Here is a 26,954-nt window from a genome sequence, read left to right on the forward strand (position 1 = left end):
CGTATGACGTCACAGGTTTGGGTACCCGAAAACGAGGTCAACGCCTCTCAGCCAAAGGTGTGTTTTTCAGAGAAGTCGCAATTTCTCAGTAACGGAACATTCCACGGTATTCGCGTATTTGGCATAGTGTATTTTATGTGCAGAACTATTTTTAAAGGTCAAAATAGCTTACCTCACAGGGTACACTTTAAGTACTTGCCCCCAATGTCACGATTTTCGTGCAACATGTCGGTAACTGTTAGACAGTCTCACAAGACAGGGTTTCTAGATATGAAATTTGACGATCTTTGATGATCGGTATTATACCCAAGGATTCCTTTTTTACCTAACCGAGACGATGGATTGCAACACAGGAGAGCAGCTTACAATATTCACATTTATTTTAGGATTGAATCTTTTTTATGTCGATTTCATTGGATGATGAATTGAATTGGTGTTGAGACAAATTTAATGAACTGTGAAGCAGTTCATGTTGAATTTGTCTTAAGACCAACTCAATTGATCATCTTATATAATCAGCATAAGCAATATATTTCAATTGACGCTTCTTTTGTCTTTCTAGGACGGGAACTGACGCAATATATATTTTACTTCGTTTCTTGCTATCATATCTTTGACGTCATACAATCAAATAGTCCGTCATTTGAAGACATATTATTGTGACAGGTTGAAATATATTTCAGCGTGGAAACTTAAATGAGAGTAAAATTTAATTTTTCGACAACTTTAATGAAATTTGAATAAGACTGTGCGACAAAGAGAGTATGCATTTTTCCTCGCGGAGGAATAACGTCTAGAAGTGGTGTGCCTGTTTGCAAACAAAGCGGTGTCGGCCATTTCTTTACAGGCACCGAAGCGGAGAGCAAGATATATCAGGCTTCAGTCGCTTCACATCTTTTGAAACGTAAAGTTTCAGTTATTAAAAGTTGAATACACATTTTTTAAAAAACTTTATTGATAGTTTGCTATAGTTTTTAAGTTTTCATTTCGATGTTTTTTTAAATATCATGCTCGTGGTACATTGCCAGTCCAGTAGAAGTTGGGGAGTTTTCTCCCCTTACCTAATATTTGTATTCATACGCACTGGCAATGTTAATCTGGTCAAATTCATCGGTAAATGAAACAGATCACATTTAGTAGTTTCATTGAGTCTGATTTAGGTAGAAATTGAAATATTACAATTTGCAACGGCTGCTGTACAAGATATACATATAGTTCATCTATCGTAAGGAAATCTCTCACACGACAGATTCACACTACCAATAATGATATTCCACACCAGTCAATACAATACTATGAAGATCTGAATATAATATAGAATAAGCTACTACCTTAAACGTATATACCCTAATATATTTACACCCTATATACACCCTAGAGTTCATATATGAGCTCCTTCTAGCGACCGGTTTTCACTCATAGCCCACAAAACAATGTCCGTGATTCCTCACGTCGAAACCAATCAGATATTCCCCCATTGTTCCATAAAGTGACTGAAAGTGTCCAAATCACCTGACTGAGATATGCATATGCCACAAGTCCACAATAACTGACTAACTATCAGTAGATCTCAGGACATAACAAGTGACTAGTCTTCCAGGCAGATCTCACACAGTATGATCGAAGATCAATGACCAAACATGGTATTGTCGCCAAAACACACAGCTAGGCCTCCATAGTATCCGTTACAATATACCAATAATGCCCTATAAGACCGTATTCTAGGCATTATGATTAGAAAAATAATTATATTTATTTATATTACTAAAAACTAACTTATGTAACCATGACAATATACATCGATAACGCGTTCTCTCATGCAAAAGCTTATACACATGTGCGTTTACAGACGCTATTATATACGACATATTTACTAATTATCAAGCGTATTATAACTTAACGTGGCTGTATTCCACGCTCCCAGAGCTTTTTCCGATGTTTCACACCTGCCAACTCATCAAGTTTCGCATGAGAATAGTCATCGAATTAAAATCGTACAATCAATACACATAAGGCACACTTATATGAAATATACAAATATTTACACACTTCAATCCGGTAGGTGACATAATTTGTTGTTGACTTATACTCATGAATATTCAGGAATTGTTCTTTATGGGAAACGCAAAATATATGACAGCGAGAAACAACCAATATTTTCCAAATAGTTTATTTATGAATATCAGGTTTATTCAGACTTGATGATTTGTCCCCTCTCTACACATCCACTTCTAAATTCCAAACAAAACCACGAAAAATGACAAAGAAGTTGTAGCATTATAATTTCGATCGATATATATCGACTTACGAAAAATATCAACATCGGACTTCATTTTACTACGGTCGATATTATCAGGAATCGGCCTTATCGGTTATGTTTGTATGAAAGAAGCAAAGTCTTTTGAATACCACGGTATTGGAATAAATTCAGAGACTTGGCTTAACTATCTCCCTGCCTGTAGTCTTTCATGGTTCGAAAACCAGTGGCATAACTCCACGGAGAAATAATCTCAAAACAACTGGAGAAACCGCAGCAAAATATAGTGTAGATTTATGTTAATATGTATTGTGTGTACGCAAAATGCAGTTTTCTGATGGGAACTTATTTTTTGAGTATATGAAAAATACTACTGTGTAGATATGTTATTCAAGGATGATGTGAAAAGAAAAGAAACAGAGGGAAAAAAGGACTTCAATATCATAAGATACTCAAATAGTTTATTATGTACACGAGCAATCAACAATGAATAGTAACCAATTGATTAGGGGAATAATATGTTTTTTTATGCCTATATATGTTTCCGTTTGGAATGTTACGGCTTGACGCATCAAAGATCTTTGAATGGCTGAAAGACATTCCTATCAAAGCTTCAATAAGGGGAGTTCGTAGGTAAAAATATCAAAATGCAGAGCTCGTGAGAAGAAGTGCACATGGTAAAATGCTCCATCAGTACAAATATATTACACAGCCCAAGGATATAAAGCCATATTAGCATACATGTATACAAGTATACTCAAGCGTGAGTTATCGTTTATATATATATATTGTATCAGCGAATAGAATCATGTTTTGTTTAATGTAATCAGGTAATATCACAACATGTTTTGGTATGTTATATAAGGGAGATAACTAAATAACATTTAGTATTTAATGCTTCTGTTATGTCTACATACAGGTAAACAAAATCTACATCCTTTTTAGACATTCATTTACCGGAAGTAATTTAGTTTTATTTGAAACCTGTTATTTAATTTAAGTAAATATATAATTTTATATTTTAGATGCTGTTACGCTGACGGGGTCGTCCCAGTACGCTGTACCTGGGTCTGGGTTTACATTGATGTGTGATGTACCAGAGGAGGCCCAGGCTGTAATGTTTTACCGCCGTCCTGAAGTGACATCTCCAGAAGGTGCTATTCAAGTAGGTGGTGATCAATGTTACAACATAAATGTAGCCTCGCCTGTCCCCTGTATCCCGGATGTCTGTTCTTGTGTAACGTCAGGAGGCCTTGGTACAGTTTTCCGATGGATCATGCAGCCACAGACTGAAGACCATGGATCTGTGTGGTTCTGTAGACGTACTAACCTCAACCTACCTAACCAGACACTGGACAGTGCTGATTTCATCCTCAAAGTTGCAAGTAAGTGAACATTACTAACATGACAACTAGTGACATTTTAATTGTTTTTACCAAAGGATCAACACCTATATAAAATTCTGATTTGGTTGATGCTCTACTTGAAATGTTGATAGAAGTCACTGTTGTCTTTTACCTACCCAATCACTGGACAGTGCTGACTATACACTCAATATAGCGGGTAAGTAAGTTTCGTGTACATAACATGTTTGCAAAACCAACGTTTGATAATAATAGGTAGATCTTCTCATAGTGTTTTGTGATTTTTTGGGTTTGTGATAGGCATATTAGGCATCTCTGTATATAACAATCCAATATTAAAGTTTTGTAAACCTTAAGTCCCCGTCACGCATTACCGATGTACTTCACCTGGACCAAAATGAAGCACAAATTCAACAACACCAAGATAGCACACTTAACTTTTCAATTTATGATACCGGTATTTGATTGTTGTCACACCGATAAAGATCGGATTTGCTACTGAATATCACTTTTCATCTTCTTAGTCCTACTGATATCCCGCCGATGTGGTATCGACGCGGGGTCACAAAATGTACAACTTTAACAGTAGGGTATCACTCAGGTTATTGTAATACAACACAACGATATCACATCGCTACTTGTCTGGTAAACATTGATCAATCGTTTAATTACAGAGAGCTATCGGTGTTCAGCCGATATTATCAACCCCATACCATAATTCTCCCGAAGTAGTCCCATTGCTCGTTCTGATAGACATAGGAGATTTTATCGCCATTCTTTTTTTAAAACATCAAAGTACTGAAAGTACTGAGGACACAAACGAAAGGAATATTCTTCAACTGCGATTGATGTGAATGTTAGATAAGCTGTAAACGTTATACAAAATAAAAAGTTTAAACATTAATTGAAACAGAAAACATGTGTTACAAGGATAAAATATGTACATGTAACTGAATTAACTGAATATTTGTAATGTACATCAAATATCGGCCCTTGTTTGGGTAAACAACTACTTTGGTCGACTCCTGAGTTTTTTCCCTAAATGTCTGTCTGAGAGGCATTCTGAGATCTGACGGCGCCCTAACAGGATGTGGTAAAGTTTATTGAGACGTTATGTCGCGTGAATTCTGCGAACTAAATCGCTAATGATGCTATACATACGTTCAACCCCAAACTGTTGACCTCCACGTATATGGTGTATGCGAACGTGTGTGTTATGCCCTATTGTTGTTGCCATTCAGTGTGAACGGTACCAGTGAACCGAGTGTATATTGCCACATATTACGCTACACTCCAAACTTCAATTAATTTATTTGAAGTATTGACTGAACATGTTATTGAACCGCTCGTTACTAGCCTGAAAACGATACTTGTGTACATGTACTCACAACGAGACAAGCGTAACCGAAGTTCATGATCACCAGACAATTCTGCCAGTCACCGGGACAATACAAAACATCAACACATCCTTCTTATCAAGTGACGACTCCTTTTCCGGTACATTCTCGTCTACTCCTAAGACTATGCCTTACGTTCCCACTAGCCAGCTCAACCATTATAGTTCTTCTCAACCCTTCAGCTTTGCCAGCCCCTCTTCGCAGTCAGCGAACCCCCCAAGACCCTCTGTCATGGGTGGATTTAGACTATCGGATGAGAACATAGGTCGGATGGTTGAGGCGTTAATTGTTCGGTCCGGATGGAGATCAGGGAGATGGTTGGTGCTGAGGTCCGTAATCAGGTTACACCCCTACTCGATCGTGTTAAGTCCTTGCAGCATGAGAACCATCACATGCGCCTTATGATTGATGATGTAGAACATTTTTTTTTGCCCAGGACATATATAAACATATAAATACTGCCGGGGTTGGGGCCCCAGATTCAGCATCTGTACAAATATTTCCTCGTATAAGAGGGCTCTCATTCAACTTCCTTATATTTGTTTATCCATTCATCCAACATTTATTCATCCATCCACTCAAAGAACACGCTCATTTGATATTTCTGCTGGTTTTTTTTCCTTCTGTTATCCATTCATTTAGTAATTCATTCTTCATTCATTCAATTAACTCATTCATTCTGTCACTCAATATGTGGTTCATCATTCAATTATTTACAAAGAGTTTTGTTTACAACAAATTCTACATTTGTTAAAACATCATCACTTGCTGTCACAAGAGAAGACAGATACTGAAAAAAAAAAAAAAAAAAGGAGAGCACCTCCCAAACAGGCCAATCGAACACCGGATACCCACCCATGCAGCCACAGACATTATACATAAATTACTTCAAAAGGGGAAAGAATTTTTTTGCCAGGAATTAGTATTCCTTTATTTTCCTAAGGGTCTATGTTATTCAAATATTGTTCAAAATCACCCCATTTATTCTGGAAGAGTAGTAATGATCTATTTTTCTCCCAATTGTACTTTTCTAATTTCATGGTTTTTGCAAAAATCATTCTACATGTTCTAAAATTTGGAATGGAATCTTTCAAGCGTGAGCAATATATGTGGTATTTCATTAAAATTGAAAAAATGGTTTAATAATTGCCCATACTTTGGACCACCCAGAAGAATATCTGCATCTGTAAAGTTGTAAAATGGATGTCTGCCATCACTTTCAGTATACCATAAATTAAACTCTTCCAGTAATCTCCGTACATAATAGCAATGGACAAAGACATGTTCTAAAGTTTCTGTTTCCCGATTACAGAATGTACAAAACCTATTTGAAACTAGTTTCATTTTTACTTACAAATCATTTGTAGGTAGAATCCTATGATTAATTTTATATTAGAATGATTGTAATTTTGTTTCGATTGTATATTTAAATGTATTAATGTATATATCATGCCAGTTAAAATCATCATCTATTTCTATTACCGATTTCCATTTCTCTTGACTTCTTATAGGTTTTATTGCAACTTGTTGAACCAATTTCCAGTAAATAAACTTCCAGTCAGTTCCGCTTAACATAACTGATACAACATCTTCCTGTCTAGTTGGTATTGCAACTCTATTCTGTTCTATCTCATTTCTGTATGCTTGCTTCCAGTTTTTGTCTATCTTGTTTACTATACAGTAATACCGAATAAAATTTTAAAGAGTGCACTGCTTCTAACTCATTGAATTCTCTAATTATCCCATTATGAAATAAATCCCAAACTGTTCCTAGACCATTTAGCATTTTCCACTGTTTACATAGCTTTATATTTTTAACTGGTACACAATTTATTAAACTTTTGCATTAATATTGTGACAACGTGTCAGGCCCACTTAGGATTTCTGATAAAGCAAGAATCACATCTCTCCAAAATGGATTTTTAATACATTTCTCAATTTCCCCAAGTTATTTCCTATCGATGTCATACAGTAGTTCAATTTCAAACGGTAATAGTTCTTTTAACAAAGTTATCCATGTAACCTTCAAGTTCTTAAATACTCTTCCAATCCATTTTACTTTTAGATATTTAATGAAAGAAGAGACATGAGTCATGTTAAGCCCACCATCTTCTCTACATGCAATTAGAGTATTACGTTTAACTTTTTCAGTTTTAAAATTCCATATTAAACCATACAAGATTTTATTTAACTTATTAACATAAGTTCTGGAGGGATTTGGAAGGGAGGAAAACAGATGAACAAACTTGGGCAAGATAAGAGTTTTTATAATTGTAACACGTCCAATTAAGGTAAGATCTCGACATGACCAGTACCGTAAAAGTTTATTAATCTGTTTTAGTTTCCTTTCATAGTTGATACGTTCCATGTTTTCTAGATTTAATGAAAACATAATACCCAACAGTTTAAAGTTTGCATTTGACCAGGATATATTCAAGTCAGGGCATATTCTTTCATTTGAGATTTTAAAAATTTCCTATCCAGTACAGTGTAGACTTATGTAAATTTATCTTTAGTCCTGATGCTATAGCGAAATCACCCAATAACCCAACTGCAGCATATAAAGACCGAATCTTACCGTCAAGTAGAAGGTAGGCATCGTCAGCATATTGGCCTAATAAGAATTGGTTTTCTGTTATGACTATGCTTTTTATGTTATTAATTCATTTCAACGATAAGGCTAGAAGTTCTACTCCAATTATAAACATATATGGTGACAATGGGTCGCCCTGACGATAACCTCTACTCAACTAAAAAAAAAAGGTGATAAATGACCATCATTCAGTATACAGCTTTTGGAATCTCTGTAAAAAACCTCAAACCATTTGCATAAAGACTCCCCAAAATTAAAAGATTTCAAAGCCTTGGTAATAAAACTCCACTCAATTAAATAAAATGCCTTTTCGAAATCTAATACAAACAACAGCCCAGACTGATTTTTTTCTTCTAATAATGTCATGATATCATACAGAAGCCTTGTATTATCCCCTGTGAACCTATCCTGCAGTAGCAATCTTGTAATCTACATTTAATAAAGAAATAGGTCGCCAGTTATATTAGGTATCGTCTATCTTTATCTTCCTTAGGGATGCAAGAAATAATTCCTTGTTTTTGAAAATCTGACAATTGTCCCGTACTATAAGCAAAATTAAACGATCTAAGTAAGAAAACCCCCAAGTCCTTCCAAAAAAAAATTATTAAATTCTGCACTAAAACCATCAGACACCGGACTTTTCCTATTATCCATATTTTTCAAACCTTTTGCTATTTCAGAGAGTTTTGAGACCCCTTCACAACTATTCTTATCCGTATTATTTCACTTAATATGATGTTGGAAAAAATGTGAATTTTCTAATTCTGTCAATTCATCATGTTTAGATGTATATAAAATCTTATAAAAGATTGCTTCTGCTTCAATTATCTCCCCTTGATCATCCAGTATATCCCTACTCTCTGTTATAAGTTCAGTTATACTTTTATTTACAAAATGACGCTTTTCTAAATCACAGAAGTATTTTGTTCTCTTTTCCCCATTTTCATACCAGTTTGCTTTTGACCTTAAAAGAAGACCATCTACTTTATTTTTCCTCATTGATTCAAGTTCCTGTTTTTTGTTACTGAATTCTCCCCATAAGTTATCAGTAGGGTTAAGATTCATTTGTTTTTCAAGTTCTTCAATCTCTGATCCTAAATCTTTCTCAAGTTTTCATTTACGTTTTGCTTTTGCAATTGAAGAGGAAATAGAAAGAGAGCGAATTTTTACTTTTAAAATTTCAAAAAATAATTGGTCATTTACCCGCAATGCAATATTTTCAATGTTATTTCTATCACCTTCCACAATATATTCATCGATAGCCTGCGAAATACAATCCTTGTACATAAGTTAAATCTTCTAATAGAGAAGCATTATGTTTCCAATATTCCCTACCACGTTCTACATTACTAAAATTTACATCTAATACTATACATGAGCGATCTGTTCTATAACCAGGTATAATTTTTGAATCTTTTGTTTTTGAAAATATATCTTCTGACACTAAAAAACAATCTAGCCTACTTTGGCGAATAGGGTTTTCTGCCTCCAGGTAAAGTTTCTTAAGTCTGGATAAAAACACCTCCATGGGTCTATAAGGTCATATGTAGAAATTATATTTTTTTATTGCCTCTTGAGATTTAGGGTTATTATTGTGTAAAATGTTGTGTGTATATATTTCTCTGTTCTGTACCGCGTTCCGATTGTCAACAATGTGTCTCTTGTAAACATATAATATCAGATTGTTTCTTTTTTGCCCAGTGAAACACATCCCTCCTCTTATTCCTGTCAGAGTTCAGTCCCCTACATTCATAGACATTATCTTTATACTACCCATTGCTACAGAAGTAGAGCACCCAGTGTCCAGCTAGCCCATCCCAGAGGTACCCACCCACTCCCCTCCCACTATCCGTCAAAATTGCTGTAAAAATGTTGAAATAACTGTAAGTATTGGTTAATTGTAAATTTAACATCTGTTTGACCACATTCACACTTCTTTCATTTCCATACAACACAGTAAAAAAACATAGTTGGTTCAGCATGGTCACTGACTACAATGCATGCTCTGATTTACAAAAGACACTTGTTTTTTAAGACATGCGCCTAAAGCTTCATCAAACGAAACCTATACGTAGCTGGTAGCATATTTGACATTGTGAATAGAGATATACATGTATTAATATATATATATACTATAGTTTATATAGGAAAACTAGATTTTTGAGCATAATTTGTTTAATTTTGATTGGAAACAATAACAACACCCATAATGAAAGAAAAATGTTGACTTACCAGTTACTTTCCTGATCAAAGGAAATCACCAATAATCTTTTGGAGATATCACATAATGAAATCAAAGTAATAGCCTTCTTTTACTCTGCGTTTCTCCTTTCTGGATGATGCACAGTTTCTAAAATATCTCTATTGGCACTGTTATTTACATTCCAAACTACTAATTAGTATTTTTGGATATTATTCATTTCATACCATTTGAAGATGTTTTTAGCAGTCATTTACGAATTAACTCTAATAGGAAGTTGTATTTTTGACCTTCGAAAAGTTTCGCTTAATGTAAAAAGAGCATGTTCTACCTCAATATCCTTTACATTTTTAATCCCCAGTTCCCAATGTATTCAAAGCTGTGACTTTTTTTATTTTCATACATGAAACATGGTATTACCAACATGTATTTGTTTAGTTTTCTTTCAAAACATGATGAAGACCTTCAATTGATATTTAAGAAAGATCCATTCAGAACTTTCCAAGATATAGCGATAACTAACTTTCTTTGTCAATGTCTAAGATACATTTTCAGGCATTTCGTTTTTCTAATTAATTCCAGAATCAAATTACCAAGGGTTATTCGCAAACAAATCTTATTCATTATTTCTAAAAAAAATAAACATCACAAACTTTCATTTTCAAAATTGATGTCAACCTTCTGAAGGGTTACACAGGAAAACATTTCATTTTAGATAACTGTACAGTGTTCTTAGCTTCGCACATGAAAATTTTATCATATTGGTTGTAATTGTGACTTATTTCACCTGCGACCTTTGGTGACCTATATATTGACGTTTAAGATTTGCAAATCAAAATTGACCTATGACGTGTGATGGTCTTTATTTGGCTGTCAAGCATGAGTTTAGTCATAAGATATGGAAATGAGAAGGATATCATTTTAGATGTATATCACATTCTGTCATGCTCACCAGTCCATACAGTCACAAGTGAACACCAAGCTAGAATAACAGGGACAATTTTTAGCCAACCATTATCAGATGGTGGGCTTTTCAAATCGTCCTACATCCGTGGTCCGTGGTTTTGTTTCCTCTGCCGGTCCTTCTTGATTACTGAATGGATCTCTCCAAAGTTTCATATGCAGGTCTCTCCTGGTCCTTAGCAAGGTCTTTGATTTGTTTGAAGCAAAAAACCTATATTTATATTAAAGATGGTCCAGGTACTTCCATTGCCTTGTCCCCGCCGGACACTACCTACACCAAGACAGAGGGAGACACGTTACCTGACATCACTTGTACAGCGGATTGTAGACCAGACTGTACATTTGTCTGGACACGACCGGACAACATCAACTTTACTGTGTCACCTGTGTTGTTATTAGGACAACTGAAGAGGTCAGAACATGGAACGTACAAATGTACCGCTAGGAATGGTGTAGGGGAGTCGACTTCAACAACACATGTAATTGTACATTGTGAGTATAGACATAATTAAAATGCACAAAACACGTCATCTTATTATAGGATTTGAACTTAGGATGGTATTTAGGAAAGAAAAGGGACAGACAAATGCAAAGTTAAAGTGGAACGCACGAAATCGTGTCTAGTATTCACTTGTGTGCCCGAGGGGATCATTAGTGGACTGATTATCAGGTCAGCATACATTTTTTTCTCAATAACACAAATAAATGAATTTAGAAGAGGAACAGCCATTATTCCTTATTGATAATGAAACTGGCTTTGTTACATATATTCTAGAGAGAGGAAGTAAGAGGAGCAATTGAAAATATAAATGGTGTTAATATTCTTCAGATGGACCTGGAGTCAGCATTTCATTTGAACCACAAGAAGATAGTGTTGATGTCGCTGAAAATCAGACCGTCACAGATGTCATCTGCTCTGCCGATTGTAGACCGTTATGTACCTACACCTGGTCTAAGTTAGGAACGAATTACCTGAACCCGTTGAGTCTATCTGTGGCCACGAGGAACAATGCCGGACAATACACATGTAGAGCCAACAATACTGTTGGTCAAGGAACTAGGGTGTGGAACCTTACCGTCAGATGTACGATATTGACTCTTTGTATATTTGACCTGGGTTTTCGATATGTCTTGTGAAGATATATAGGCTAATTTTTTTAATTTAATTTTACATTTAAGTAAGTTTTAATTGAAAGGTTTATACGATAAAGATGTTTGGATTGAAAGCAATTTTCTGTCAGTGTGTAACTTTGTATGCGATTCATATAAAATAATTGTTTAGTGATGTAACCACATATATGCTCAGTTACAGACACGATTTAATACAAGTCCACTTTTGATAGCTGAGAAGATTGATTACTTCAAACTTGACCAATAATGGTACTCTTCTATCCATTTTACATCAGATATAGATCAACACCTTACGCATTGTTTATACGAGTGTTTTATTCACAGTTGCCAGCAACGTCTTTGAAATAATGCCAAACATCTGTGGTATTACATACCTGGCAAAATACTGCTTTATCAGTTATCAGTTGATGGCTGAAATAGAACTCTGAAGTCATTAGTATTCATCATGACTAAGTGTAGATTGTCACAACTGCAATATACCGTCCACAAAAGCAATATGTAAATATGATTACTCCTATAGTTTGGTAATGAACATGCATTTTGTTTCTGATATTATCCAGACCACTTAATTATTTACTCAAAATGTTGAACTTTGAATACGTGCTTCACAAGTGTAACTAACTTCATGTAAAATGACATGTTTAAAATTAAGTCCATGCTTAAATTGTTTTATCATTTTGCTGCATTTCAGTTCCGCCTCGAATTACCGCTCTTGTTTACAGCCAAGGAGATGCTGACGTGAGAGAACATGAATCTAAATCACTGATATGTACTGTGGATAGTTATCCTCCGTCCAAAATACAGTGGCTTTATAAAACCAACAACACCATTCTACTCAACACCCCAAACGTCTTAGACAGTACCTATACCCTGACTAACGCTAAATGTCTGGACACTGGACTGTATACCTGCGTCGTAAGGAACAGCGTCTCTACAACAGCTGTCACCAGGGACATACCTGTCAACGTTCTCTGTAAGTTGTAATTCCTTGTTATCTGAAAGGAAATCCATACTTAGATCATACATGATTCGAAAACATGGGGCTGTATTCTCTTACAACAGTCCAAGTAATTCTTACATTCAACTCAGGTAAGGAATATTCAAGTGAAACTTGGGGGTGATTAAGGGTGATTCATGGAGATTATAACGGATTGTGAATGGAGTGTCAATTTGATAATAACAAACTTCGCTCATGGAAACTCAATAGAGTTGCACTTGAGTGACTGTTGGAGATTGCAGCAATTTTGATTACAGTAAAAACCCAGGTTATGTGGGTTTTTTTAGAAGTTCAGTATAGTTCAACAATGTTAGAAGTAAATGCTTCAACAAAGAGAAATATGTTAACTACGGAGTAAAGGTAGTAGAAAAATATAACATAGTAAAGCTGACAACAAAAATAAACTAAATAGAAAAGTGAACAAAACTCATAAATGACTACATCTGACAAACATAAGACACCAAACTGTGGTTTATATACGCTCCTCTCTCATTACTGTTGCTCTAACTGGTCGCTACTATTGCCGGCCTGGACTAATTAATTACAGCCTAACAGAACAACTATCTGCCTTAGAGATGGGCGTAACATCCATCCCTTCCCATAGAAAACTACTGATGTAATATTAAGTAGCCATGTGTAAAAACTCCATGTTTAAACTAGTCTTTATAACAAGTGAAGTCCTTTTCCACGTCCTGGTTTCAGACTATCTACAGTTCACTGACTTTGGAAAAACCGACCACATGACAGTAAACAACGAAGATGTTACTCTGGTTTCAGAGTGTCAGTTGTCTTAATAGGCCTAACATTGCATAACTACCACTTCGCGTTCGAGGTATAAAAGCCCAAATTTATTTCCTCATCGCTTCATTTTCAAAGCATCAGCAACTACTGCGACAACCCTACAGAACCTCACTAAATCTCCCAAAGAAAAAACACAGCTCAACACACGTGTCTGACTTTTATACCCTATGACCCCAGTGACCTATTTGGACCAAAACTGAAAGTAAAGACAAGACCCAACGACTCGCTCCACCACTGAAGCCTCGACCAATCACAGTGCTTGGCATAACTTGACCACGGCTCATTCTGCAAGATGGCTGGCATAACAACCCAAAACAGACACGATGTCACCCCGAAGCCATAGGCTGAACCCCCAGAGTACTTCTAACATTGCAATTAAGGGTATGTACACCTAGTAAGAGCCAAACCACTACAGGGTCATAAGTAATGAAACATCTAACAAACATTCTAGCGAAATCATGGACTACCTGAACCTGTCTTTATCACACGAGATTAATTTCTTGGCTTCAGGAAATGGATATTGACCGAATTTTTTGGTGCGCACATTATGCAAGGAGAAGACAGGTGGCCATCTTGGATATTTACGTAGAAAGTTTGTTATAGATATTTACAGAGAACTAAAGTAATGATCTTTCTCAAATTTGATTTCTATCTTTCCCTTGATCCTTAATTTAGCTTGTTTGATTTTTGTACTGATCAGGAGTAAAAAATAGCATACAAACGGCCATCTTGGATTTTGATCATGAAAGTTTGTTATCGATACTTCTTGAGAAATGCTGCATACATATTTTTCAAATTTCATGCATACGTTCCTCTTTCATCCCTTGTTGTGCCTGTTTGAATTTGGGACTGATCCTAAAAAACTAAATGGCTGACAGGCAGCAATCTTGAATGTCACCTAATGAAAATTGTGATACCAATTTCTCAAGAAGTACCTGAAGGATCTCTCTCAGATTTCATACATATGTTCCATTTGGGACTAATCGGTGAAAACAAAATGACTTTCGGTTGACCATTTTTGTTTTGGCAGGTAAATATTATCTTCGTTATTTCTGCAAAGGAATGTTCATTTTTTTATAGTTAAGGAACTTGCAAAACAGAGAAGATGGGTGAAGATCTAAACATCGAATAAAGATCAAACTTTAGGTAATTTTGAAATTGATTGAAATGAAGCGAAAATGATGATTAAAGATAAAAGCACAGAGTAGTCGGCTTATGTTTATCTTGAATTAAAATATAGCAAACTTGTTATCATTATATTTATGTACAATGCAGATATTTTTGAAATTCTGTTTTCTCTACTTACTGAGGAATATTGCATCGTATTTCTCAATTATCATGTATAGGTTCCCTAGTTTTGAATTTTGGAGTTTGGAACTGATCCGAAAAACAAAATGGCTGACAAGCAGACATATCAAGTTTCACCAAATATTAAAGATAGTTATATCTTACCCTTAAGAAGTGCTGAATATATTTCTCTCAAATGTCATACGTATGTTCCTTTTTGATCTCTAATTGTTCCCGTCTGATTATGGGACTGATCAGAAAGAACAAAAATGCTTGAAGAGAACCACCTTTGATTTTGCAGGTATTGATCACTATTTCTGCAAAGGAAGGTTCAAACGTTTTATCATTAAGATTCAAACAGAGAACAGAACAGAAAAGAAGGGAAAAGATCCGAATCCGAATAAAGATCAAACAATGTAGGGTGCACAGATGCCTCTGTGATCGATTGTTTCTATGTATGTTAAGATTTTATCGATTATCTCTGAATCAAAGCATGTGTCCTTGAAGATTCATTTTACAGTTGTACATCAGTGATTGAATAGAAGGGTAAAATACTTCAGATTATTAACATGTAATGTGCCCATCCATCTTTTAATTTTCTTGTTCAGACTCTGCCTCCAACACTACGTGTCATGGTAACTTCATACTTCGGGAATAGGTTCACTTTGATGAGGTGGTGTATCCACAATCAAAAAAAAAGTTTGCACTAGCCAAACACTTTGACCTTTGACCCTATATCAAAGAAAAATTTTGCCGTTGTCTTGGCTTTACCTCAAGCATCACTAATCACTATGCGTTGTTTAAGGTGTCAAAAGTATGTCAATCTGACCTAAAGTTTGATATCTGACCTACATCAAAGAAGGATAGTTCGCTTTGATAAGCCGATGTATCGCGGATCAAAGTTGGTCACTCTGATGCAAATCGATAACAAAATGACATCAGTCATCTGCAAACTTCTGTCAAATATATTTGCAGTAGAAACAGAGACTTGTTGAATAGCATTTGTCTGTCAAACATTCATACCTAGAATTAATCCCTACATAAATCTACCATCTGTGTATTCTTTGTGTATAATTTTACATCATGTGGGTGACTATAATTCAATGTTGTTGTCAAACTGAATTATTTTTATTGTAGGTAAGCCCCGACCACATCCACAAATTGATACTTTGAAAATGAAGTTTGGCTTAGGAATCTCGGAAAACTTGACAATTCCTGCTATGTTCTTAGCAAATCCAGAGCCATTTTTCAATTGGACATTTCAAAGCTCCTCTTGTTATCTAGCAACTGACCTTGACAATGGCACAAAGAATTTTGTTATCACCAATGCTTTTGTGATGAAGAATATGTCTGCTTTGTCATTAGGGACCCGTGTGGATATGCAAGAACATTGGTATGGATTGTATAATGTTATGGCAACAAACAGCGAGGGAAGCGGACGGATAACCTTTACAGTGGTACCTCAAGGTATCATTATTGGAACTCAGTTTTGTATAAATCGTGAGGCTAGTATCAGACCCTCATTGTATTGAGAAAAATCACTTTCAAATGCTTCTTAATTTGTAGGAAAGGCAAGATATTTTATCAGATTTGCTCCGAAGTATCTTTAGGTGCATTAGCCGTAGGGGGCTCAATTGTATAACAATGGTAGGTCTGACTTTCATGGAGACAGAAGGGCAGGGTCAAACAGGGAAAATAATCAACTCTGCTTCAGTTTTATGAAAGTATGGTGTTCTTTGAATACTTATATTATCTTGGACAATAGAAAGGTGTTTTGTAAGGAAATAATAGCAGATGAGAAAAATAGTTTTTCTGATTATATTTTTTTCACCTGTGCTGTTTTATGGTCAACTGATCCGAGGGGGCAATATGACATTTCGCTATCGTGCATCGTCCTTCGTCATGCTTAATCATTTTCTATAAAACCTTTAATATCTTTCATAACTTGGTGCATTTCAACAGGATTATGTTTGCTCCATCCTATGGCGAGGGTAAAGATTTGAGAATCCTTCATTTAGATTAGAATCTTACGGAGTGAGGGACAGGCCCCAAAGTGTGAGGTGATGAAATCATATTGAAAACCACGTTACTTCCTTTCTACTCTAGTGGATTTCAACTAGTTTTGGCATGATTCATTAGTTAGGGTAGTCGGTTAATTCTTGAATTCAGAAAGTTGATTCAATCCCTAGGGATATAAAGTTTGGGATCCAAAAGGAGAAGTAAGGCGATATTTTGTTTCAAAATGCTACTCTCACATAATGCTCTGATGGCTTCAAACCAAATGTGGTCTAAACTATAATTGTGGGTAGGAAATCATTCCTTGAATTCAGAACATTGATTCGACTCCTAGGTACTTGTACAAATGCGATTAACCCATTGTATAAGGTCACGAGGAAATGCCTCGGGTTTTTCACTCAGTATTCTTGCACTTTATAATCAATATTCTTTTTGTCGACTGATTGTGTTCATTTTTGTCTTCGTTTTACTTACATAACTTTGATGTTAGACTTTATTGACATGTCAGAATCCTTAATCTAATAACAAGATCTACCTGACGGTTTTTTGTTTTTAATGCTTACATCACAGAAAAACCTGGTTTACCAAAAAGTTTAATTGCTGGCTGTACAAAGCCTAATGTTGTTGAAGTATCATGGGTTGATGGAGGAAACTCGGAGTTTTATCAGGTCTTGTTTAGTGTCGACAAATATCTGAACACAAAAGAGATTTACCCTGTAACAATACCAATGAAAGCAGATGGAAATCAGACATACAGTCAAAATGTACACAATCTAGAGGGAGGACAAGTATACTTCTTTAAGGTTATCGCATACAACACTTTTGGAAACAAAACATCACTTGATGCTGTCGGATGCACCGTTCAGAAAAGTAAGCCATTAACAAACGACATTTGCTGTTTCTTATTTTTGATATTGAAAAGAAAAATCAACTTTGAAATTCCGCCATTTATTCTTGTAAAAACTAGAAAGAAAATATCAAGTTTCAATTGTAATACATGACCAACACAGATTAATAGTCGTGGATGTACTTGTTTACAGATACGTGTACATATATAGTTTTTTCTACTTCTCCTCATGACATATATGATGCATAAAAGTGTGTTTAAGATCCCTGCTTTATTACATCACCAATCCCTTAACCATTTGGCTTTTTTACCGCGTCATCCCACACTAAAATTGCGAAATCAACATGATGCAACAATGTCCTTCGTGCAGCCACTGTGATATATTTCACGATAATTATGTCAATGCACACTTCGTATCTTTTAACTAGAATTTCTTTCATTTTTTATTTGAACTAGCTCTTTCCGGTGGTAATGACAGCATGTTAACAGCAGGAGTTGTTCTTATGGTCATAGGAGTACTTACGCTGTTGTCAAACATTGGACTCGGAATATATATTCGACGTACGTATATAGATAAGACATCTACTGTAATTATTAATCCGAAACCAATATATATGCAAAGATAAAATCATTGCAAAACATGTCATATACATGTTTCAATTAAACGATAAACAAGAATGATTTTTTTTTTCAGGAAATAGACGACTACCGTTTATGTAAGTAAATAGTGTAAACGTTGAATTAATTAATTGGTCTCCATATTAAAACATGTATTTAGGAGAATAGTTGAAACAAAATGTCATCTGGATTTATGCTTATTTATACATACTTTTATATAACATATTTGGTGTTTGTGATATTAACCACTGTTTCATGATAAACGTTTCCTTTTTAAATGCAGTCCACAAATAAAACAGCCATCTTTAATGTTAACAGTCTTCAAACATACTTTTCTTGTTTTGACGATTTTAGCAAAGGTCATCGTCATGAACAAAAGGAATTCCAGAATATACAGCTATCGGAGCAAGGTAATATCAAAGAGCATTTGGGGATACAAAATCAAGAAACGAAGTTAAATGTGTTCTAAATGTTTTATTTTTAAGTTTACATCAATTTAATTTCATCTCCATAACATTAGCAAACAGATATGGCCGTTTACAATTACCAACATGGTTTGTACTTGGCATCCAAAACTTTATACTAATTTATTTCATATTGTTTTTCATTCACAGATGTGACTTCTCAAAGTGATGATGGAAGGTAAGATTGTTCGGACAAGCGTATATCCTACATCCCTATGCTTTGATCAATCATTTTGTTAATAATAAATTAAATAATGTTAAAATTCAGTGAATGTGTTAACTTACGTTTAATGCTACTTCCTTTCTATGCAGATCTCCATATCAACAACTCAATACAGACACTATTGGTAAGCCGTCAATATACTCTGAAATCGGACAGCATGACAATCAAGGTAAGACATATTAAAATCTTATCAAAATTGAATTTTTATTTTGTTTTGATACTTTTGATAATTATACAACGACAAGTTAAGATATCAATATATATCTATCAATTACTTTCCTACTTGTTTAAGTAAAACGGTCCACGTTATGTTCTAATAAACACAATGTAAGTACACGTTTCGTTGTTTAACATTGCATCGTTAGAAAAATATGTAAAAATTGTATCACATATTTGAATGATAATAGTTCCTGTTTAGATATCAGAGATCCGGTATATTCATTTTAGTACAGATATTCCAGATGATGCTATTTGTATTTCACAGGTTACCAAAATGAATCAGTCGAAAGCAATGATGAAGGGTAGGTAAAAAATAATAAGGCGTTATTGCAAGATACTGTATAATTGAAATATAAGCGGTAGTAATATATAATTCAGGAAACAGAAAAACAAAAAAAATAAATAATATTCGTAATCTAGATATTGGCAATTAGTGACAAACCCACGATTTTAGCTAGGTACACAAAGCAATTAATCTATAAATATATATCGGTTGAATATTAAGCATAAGAACTCTTATCAAAATTTCAAAACATTCTCTTAATGCTACTGTAATTGCATATTAAATGGAAGTTCCGCAATACAACTGTCTGTATCAATTTTGTTATTTGTGATGAACACAAATTAGAAAACCTGTTCATTATCTGTATAGTTGAGACCCTTAGCGCTCTTTCGTTTTATCAAGAATTCATATATGCTGTAATAGCCTATTTTTCATTTGTTTAACATGGGTGAAATTTATATTTGGGTCCGACCAACGTTTGAATTAAATTTTTTGCTAAATTTCCCGCTTAATCTGTTGTTAAAATGTAACCATTTGAGTATTACATGTATATTTGGCATTCCGCTGCAAGATTTCTCATTATATGCTTCTAATTTGCATAAACAGAAAGTACGAATCGCTAGAAGGGCGCTCGAATCCAAACGTATATGAAGAGCTTCAAAGTACAACTTCAGGTAAGTGATATCTCAATGTTATATAGATTTATCTGGTTTGAATACAATTCTTCCTTAACAGATATATAAATCAGAAAACACTTGGTTCGAATAATGATATTTTCGAATCTGTTTTTTTCTCTTTTTTTTCATTATTAGTCATTAAAGGTAAACGCTTGCATAATCATGATTCTAAACATATGCATAGTAGTGGGTCCATATCCCTGAAACCATTTCTCTTGAATGAATATACATTTTGAGTTCAGCTTGAAATGATTTTTTTGATAACTCTAATGTTATAATTAACATATCCTCGATGGTTTGAAGGAATTTCAAGACATCAGGTGATATATCATTTTCAATATTCAGGGTTTTAAAATGCTAAGTTTAATATATTCTTCTTTCTTGAGCCATGTAATATTTTATGAATAAATGAATAAATGGAAATAGATATTACGCATGTATATGACAGAACACGTTTGACTCGCTTGCAGGTAGCAGAGGGACATATGTCAATACCAAAATCACCAGTGACCATAAACGTTGATACTGCATTAAGAAATCAAACCAACGTAACATTTTCGTTACATGCGAATTACAACGCTAAAGAATGAATTAAAAACAATCTTTGAAGATGCTACTTTTTCTGTTGGGAATGTGCGGGCTATACTAACGGAAAAAAGAAACTGTGCATCACTAGAATTTAATTATCTCGGAAACTACCGAACGTTTCTCAATAAAATTTCATGGGCATATTTATTGTGTCATACCACACGCTATCACGTGATTAGGTCACCTACCTCACGTGCATTTTGCGACCTACCGAGCAATATGATCAACACCTAATTGGGAGGCAGTACACGTGTCAGTGAATACCTATCGTTATTTTTGTGTCAATATCCCTCTGTGGGTACCATATGAACCAAAAAACATCCTAGTTTCAAGAAAAAGCGATTTCTGATAATGCCACGGTTGACGGAAAATGAGCGTTTGCGGATAATCGGCATGCTTGAGGCAGGAATAACCCAAAATGACATCGCACAGCGTTTCAATGTCCATAGGAATACCATACAGTCTTTAGCAAGATGTTATCGGCAATATGGAATCACTCGGGATAGACCGCGTTCAGGACGTCCGCGTGTGACGTCACGTCACATCAACATGACAATTACATACGGTCAACGCATCTAAGGAATCGTTTCCAAACGGCCAGTTTAACGTCTAGGAACATTCTTGGGCTAAGAAATATCCACCAAAGAACCGTCCGTAACCGATTGAGAGAACACGGAATCCGGCCGCGACGCCCTGCCATACGTCCTGTATTGCAGCAACGTCATCGCCAAGCAAGATTAGCGTGGTGCCGTAGGCAAATCCGATACACCCAACGTGAATGGACGGGTATTTTATTCACGGACGAGTCGATATTTCACTTAGACAGCATTGACGGCTGTAACAGAGTGTATCGCCGTGTTGGAGAACGATTCCAAGATGCCTGTGTCGTAAAACGACGTTCTTTTGGTGGTGGCAGTGTTATGGTCTGGGGAGGGATCACTACCCATCGCAGAACTCCTCTTGTGTTAGTCCAAGGTAATTTGACCGGGATTCAATACAGAGATGCTATCATTCGACAACATGTTGTGCCCTTCATACGTGCCCAACAACGTCAAGTGACTTATAGCAAGACAATGCCCGTCCGCATGTTGCTCGTGTTGTTACCGACTACTTTAACCGACAGAACATCAATGTTCTTCCATGGCCAGCCGTCTCGCCAGATTTGGCACCAATCGAGCATGTGTGGGACGAGATGGAACGTCGTCTACGTCAGCTGCCTAATCAGCCAATGACGTTAGATCAACTCGGCCAAGACTTGATCAGAGTGTGGAACAATCTTCCCCAGCACTTCCTCGGCACATTAGTTAGCTCCATGAGACGTCGTTGCCAATCTTGCATTGACGCAAACGGTGGACACACTCGATATTGATATTGGGAACTCGGTTTTGACTCCATAAGGATTTGAACCCCTGTGAAATGAATTGTTACTCAAATCAATTTGAAAATCCATATTGATTTTGCTGTAATGTAATGTAATTAATAATGCAACATGCACACTTTTAACCTAATATTATAAGAATTATAGATTTTATAAACGTTTCTCCGGTGCACAGTTTCTTTTTTCCGTTAGTATATTAAAGTATTATCTGATAGCATGTGTTCTGGACCATTGGAATTCTTTTGCGACGTCAGCGACAATTCCAGTAACAAAGACGATAAAACACTAAATCAACAGGATTAGTCACAATAATAATACAGATCAATTATACCATAACGATTGAAATATTCCTTTAAAAGATGGTGTTTGGAATTGATGATATTATCGGCTTCAGAGAGTTACATATTCAAACTTGTGCTACGATAGTTTCTCTTACCTTTGGATTGTGCTAAATGGAAATAATGCTGTGTGATATAGGACGCTGGACTGGTGACTGAAGCGTCGCTAGTTCGACTGTTGGTACAAGCAACTTGTATCCGTGATTAAGATACTTCACTCTGATCATTCCAGTTGTTTCCGCCGTAAGTTAATATAAACTGTATATGTTGATGCAATAAAGCGAGATACATATTCATTTATCATATTTTATTCCCTTTAACTCCTAAATGAAGAGTATTGAGTTAATCGGATGTAACGAAATCAATACAATATGTAAGGCATTAGTCGTATCACGACATATCTTCCTTTATTCAAACCGGTCAAAATTACATTTAGCATGCCATACGGTCGTATGTATTGTCAACGTACAACAGAGTCGTGCGTTTTAACTGAATATAACCGATTACTGGGTTACTTTAGCCTTTTTATTTTCTTTTATTGTTGTATGATTTTAAAAGCTGAAAAGTGTTTTGGTTTTTTTTTTCTGTAAATGCAAGTACATATATTGTAAAAAAAATGTAACATTATTTTAACTTGGAATACTCTGATGAGATATAACGTATTTTTATTGTATTTGTATTGTATGATATCTGAGCTGACTAGATTGAATATTTTACTGTTATTGACGATCTGGCAGCTTATTATGGTATGTCTGGAATGTCTGTCATCACATAGATTTGACGTTTTTCAACATTAAGAGACAAACCTATTATATTCGGCATATTTGTCACATATGATCAAAATTAATCTCTTACTTTGACCTTTGACACAGTTATTGGTTTGAACGTTTCCTTAGAGTAGTTTAGAGGATTTCTTCAAATTTCAAACAAAGTTGTTATTATACAGCTTTATATCTTATGAGTAAAACATTTTGGCATGGTTACGGTGCTTTTTAATCCGTTTATTAACAAAATAACTGCCTAATTGCAAAGTATATTGCTGTATATCAATGCAGTAGTTTTATATACGACAATATCAACCAATATTTGCCAAAGATACGGGACATAGACTGTTTTAAAATCCCATCAAATAACTCAAATTTTCGTAATCAGATTTCACTATTAGCTATTTTTCAGTGATTTGTTTAGCAAAATACGGACCAGGACGAAATGAGTCAAATATCTGTCAGAGTTTCGGAGCCTTAATACGATAAAATGGTATTTTTCACTTTGTTTTCTTTGTTCCCATCAAAAACATTGTTTATACTGCCACATGACTAAGAATGAGTTTGCTGTTGAAAGATATACTGGAACTTGATATCCTTATTTGTTTCCATTAAAACATTTCTATACCAAGGCGTGAACCAAATGATGCCCATGTACATTAATATATATAAGGGAAATATTGGATTTAGGCGAATACCCATCAATATTTATACAGATGTTGATTTTAATATAATTTAAACAGGCTTTTTTTCCCCACCATCAACTGTCAGGTTCCAATAGAGTGTGCTGAATTGCTCTTAAATGTAGAGTAATAATTCGCTGTTGTGTCTTCCTAACCACGTATATATATAATGTATGAGGGGGAAACACAAAGTGCAATGGGAAATGACTTATTATATATTTCAGTAGTAATTGAGAGGGCCGTGGTGATAGCCAACAGACTGAGACAGTTAATGGATTAGCAGGGACGTTTGACCTTAGGTCAATGGTGTTGTCAATGCTTCAATGTTCTACTCAAGTACGCCTTGTAATTATGTATATGGTAGGGGTATGATTAGTCGAGGCACGGAAGGTAAGGGGAGTTCCTCTATGTAGAACAGACGTGTGTGGGACTGTCTACGGATACTTAGCTAAAGGTTTCGTAGGTTTTGATCTGGACTAATATAGAGTGTATTATATTAATTGTAAAACAATATCTGTAAGTTGTTATGTATTTCTACTGACTCTGTTGATATATACCCATCCGGTTACGTTACAAATTGTTATATTTTGTAAACATCTTTCTTTATACATATCAATTATCAAATAAAACTCTTACATACCATAGTAGATAACAAACAACGCTACTATTCAATGTCAGATTTCATCATACTTATGTTGTTATTATTGCTTCTGTATACGTCCCTTAATGTCGTGCGTAACATGTGCTTTTCTTTTTCATGTTGTCATTCTCATTTTTATCCGGTCGCAGGATATTTCATTGCTTGAAAACTCAAGGAGTGTGCATGATTAACAGACTTTTCTGTTGTAGTTTGGTTACGATGGGAACATAAAGCGTCTTTCTGATTGATTTTTCAATGAAATTTGTACGTAAGGGTATTGTGACCAAGCGAACAACAACTATTAGTTGAATTATATTATTTTGTAGAAGTTGGCCATTTCATTGCATCATATAAGTTGATATTTTAAATATCAATTTGAATTTGTATTATGACACACATGTAGCATACACAACTATGGAATCCGTTTCCTGATTACACCATCTGGTAGGTCTTTCCTGGCCGATGATGGACAAAAACTGGTATTTTGGATTATGAGGAAAGGATATATGACTTAGTCGTCAGATTGTTTACAATCGTGGTTGTATGGTATTTGTATACCTAGCGATATTTTTAACACTTACTCATAATATCATAAAAAATATACATCTGTATATATACAAACAACGATAAATGTCATGTCTTTATAACGATACCCAATATCACTTAACAATAAAAACTTTTTTGAAAGGGAGGTTTGAGTCTTTTTATTTGCAGTCTTGATTCCATTTCATATTTTACAAACCATCACGAAAATACCATATGCGAGGAGAATCATTATCCAAACTCAAGTTAAAAGAAAAGAGCAAAATATAAACAGAACCAAGATTAAGATCGTGACTCAAGGAGATGAGTGACTCCAACATTTTCTAACACATCTTTAAGATTTGTAGTATAATGTAAAGAAGAACATGTTGTTTAACATTAAATAAGGACAGTACGGAGTGTTTGGATAAGGTGGACATAATTGAGCAGCTCCTCAACCAAATTGCATTCCAATAAGATGCCGTGTTGCTTTATCTTCCAATACGAATTATACGCGATTTGAACGCATACGTCGTATTCTGATACACCTTCCGTTCACATGTAGGATTTATCAAGGCCACGAACTGAAAATCATAACATGTTATCAAACATCCTAACCATATATTAAATCTAACTACTGTGTTAAGCCCAACAGTCCGTGTCAATCCGTCTTTCTTTATCGAGTCAAATAGTAACTCGAAAATCAATACCAGCATTGTTAAAGTTACGATTTTAGAGTGCATTAAATTCACTATTTGTTTAAAAGATAAATATAGCGGTAGCTGTGCAAACACCATTCATAAATCAGTATACAAGTGTATGCACACAAAGAAGAATATCGACAAAACAGTCTGCTCTCCAATATGTTACCTGTAGCTGTCGAATGTTTTACCTGTTGCTGCCTAGTATGTAACCTGTAGCTGTCCAATAGGTTAAGTAGAGCTGTCCAATATGTTACCTGTAGCTGTCCAATATTTTACCTGTAGCTGTTATACAACTACGACATGCGAGGTTATCAATTCTATAGATGTCATTCTTTAATTCTACATTGCTCTCTCGTGGCTTTTCAATGTAGATGTTGTATTATGATTTGATGAAAATGGATGAACATATTCTAATGTTCTAATTATATTTGCTTCATTCATTTCCTCTTTGCAGTAAATGATCTTAAGCTTTAGTAGAGACCATACAAATATCCTTATATGAAGAGAGCCTTTTTTTAAACAAAGCAAATCCTTCCAGTCAAAACAAACGTGTTAAGACAATCAAAGTTTGTCCAACTTATTCTTAATATACAAATCTTAAAATGCACATAGCCAGGTATTATTAAATTTTGTGAAAGTTCAACGTTGTTTACTAAAACATTTTTAAGTAATCTGAATATAAATGTTTTGTTTTACAGGCACCAAATGCTATTTTAATGCTAATACTTTCGCTCTCACCCCACCGGACACTACCTACACCAGGACAGTGGGGGACACGTTACCGGAGCGGACATCACTTGTACAGCCGATGGTAGACCTGGCTGTACCTTCGTCTGGACACACCAACTCACACGAATAATTCTTTTATATGATATCATCTTTTCTTGTATCAAAGATTAAATGTATTGCATTCACGTTAAATATCACATGATCATATTTTTTTGCGGTCTTGTCAAAGTAGAAAGACATCTTAATCCATGACTTCCACATGTGATTATTT

At 35.1% G+C, this 26,954-nt stretch overlaps 1 protein-coding gene across 1 annotated transcript; it reads left to right on the forward strand.

The window, feature by feature from the left end:
* The first annotated feature begins 2,810 nt into the window (after positions 1–2,810).
* Positions 2,811–26,813, forward strand: LOC132564308 (basement membrane-specific heparan sulfate proteoglycan core protein-like). The gene is made up of 15 exons (XM_060228978.1): positions 2,811–2,886; positions 3,283–3,642; positions 11,003–11,266; positions 11,604–11,858; positions 12,597–12,878; positions 16,128–16,457; positions 17,577–17,876; positions 18,310–18,414; positions 18,548–18,569; positions 18,826–18,881; positions 19,086–19,113; positions 19,248–19,327; positions 19,643–19,679; positions 20,267–20,334; positions 26,653–26,813. Exons 1-15 carry the CDS (start codon positions 2,811–2,813, stop codon positions 26,811–26,813), a joined length of 2,424 nt encoding a protein of 807 aa, XP_060084961.1.
* The last annotated feature ends 141 nt before the right edge of the window (positions 26,814–26,954 follow it).

The sequence above is a fragment of the Ylistrum balloti genome, unplaced genomic scaffold (genome assembly GCF_031769215.1).
Source record: "Ylistrum balloti isolate Yb309-2 unplaced genomic scaffold, AGI_CSIRO_Ybal_v1 Utg372158, whole genome shotgun sequence".
NCBI lineage: Eukaryota > Metazoa > Mollusca > Bivalvia > Pectinida > Pectinidae > Ylistrum > Ylistrum balloti.

Coding starts and splice junctions, on each gene's coding strand:
- LOC132564308 (XM_060228978.1), top strand. CDS start 2,811: ATGTTACGGCTTGACGCATCAAAGATCTTTGAATGGCTGAAAGACATT. Junction 18,882..19,085: donor TATACAGCTATCGGAGCAAG/GTAATATCAAAG, acceptor TTTCATTCACAG/ATGTGACTTCTCAAAGTGAT. Junction 19,114..19,247: donor TCTCAAAGTGATGATGGAAG/GTAAGATTGTTC, acceptor CTTTCTATGCAG/ATCTCCATATCAACAACTCA.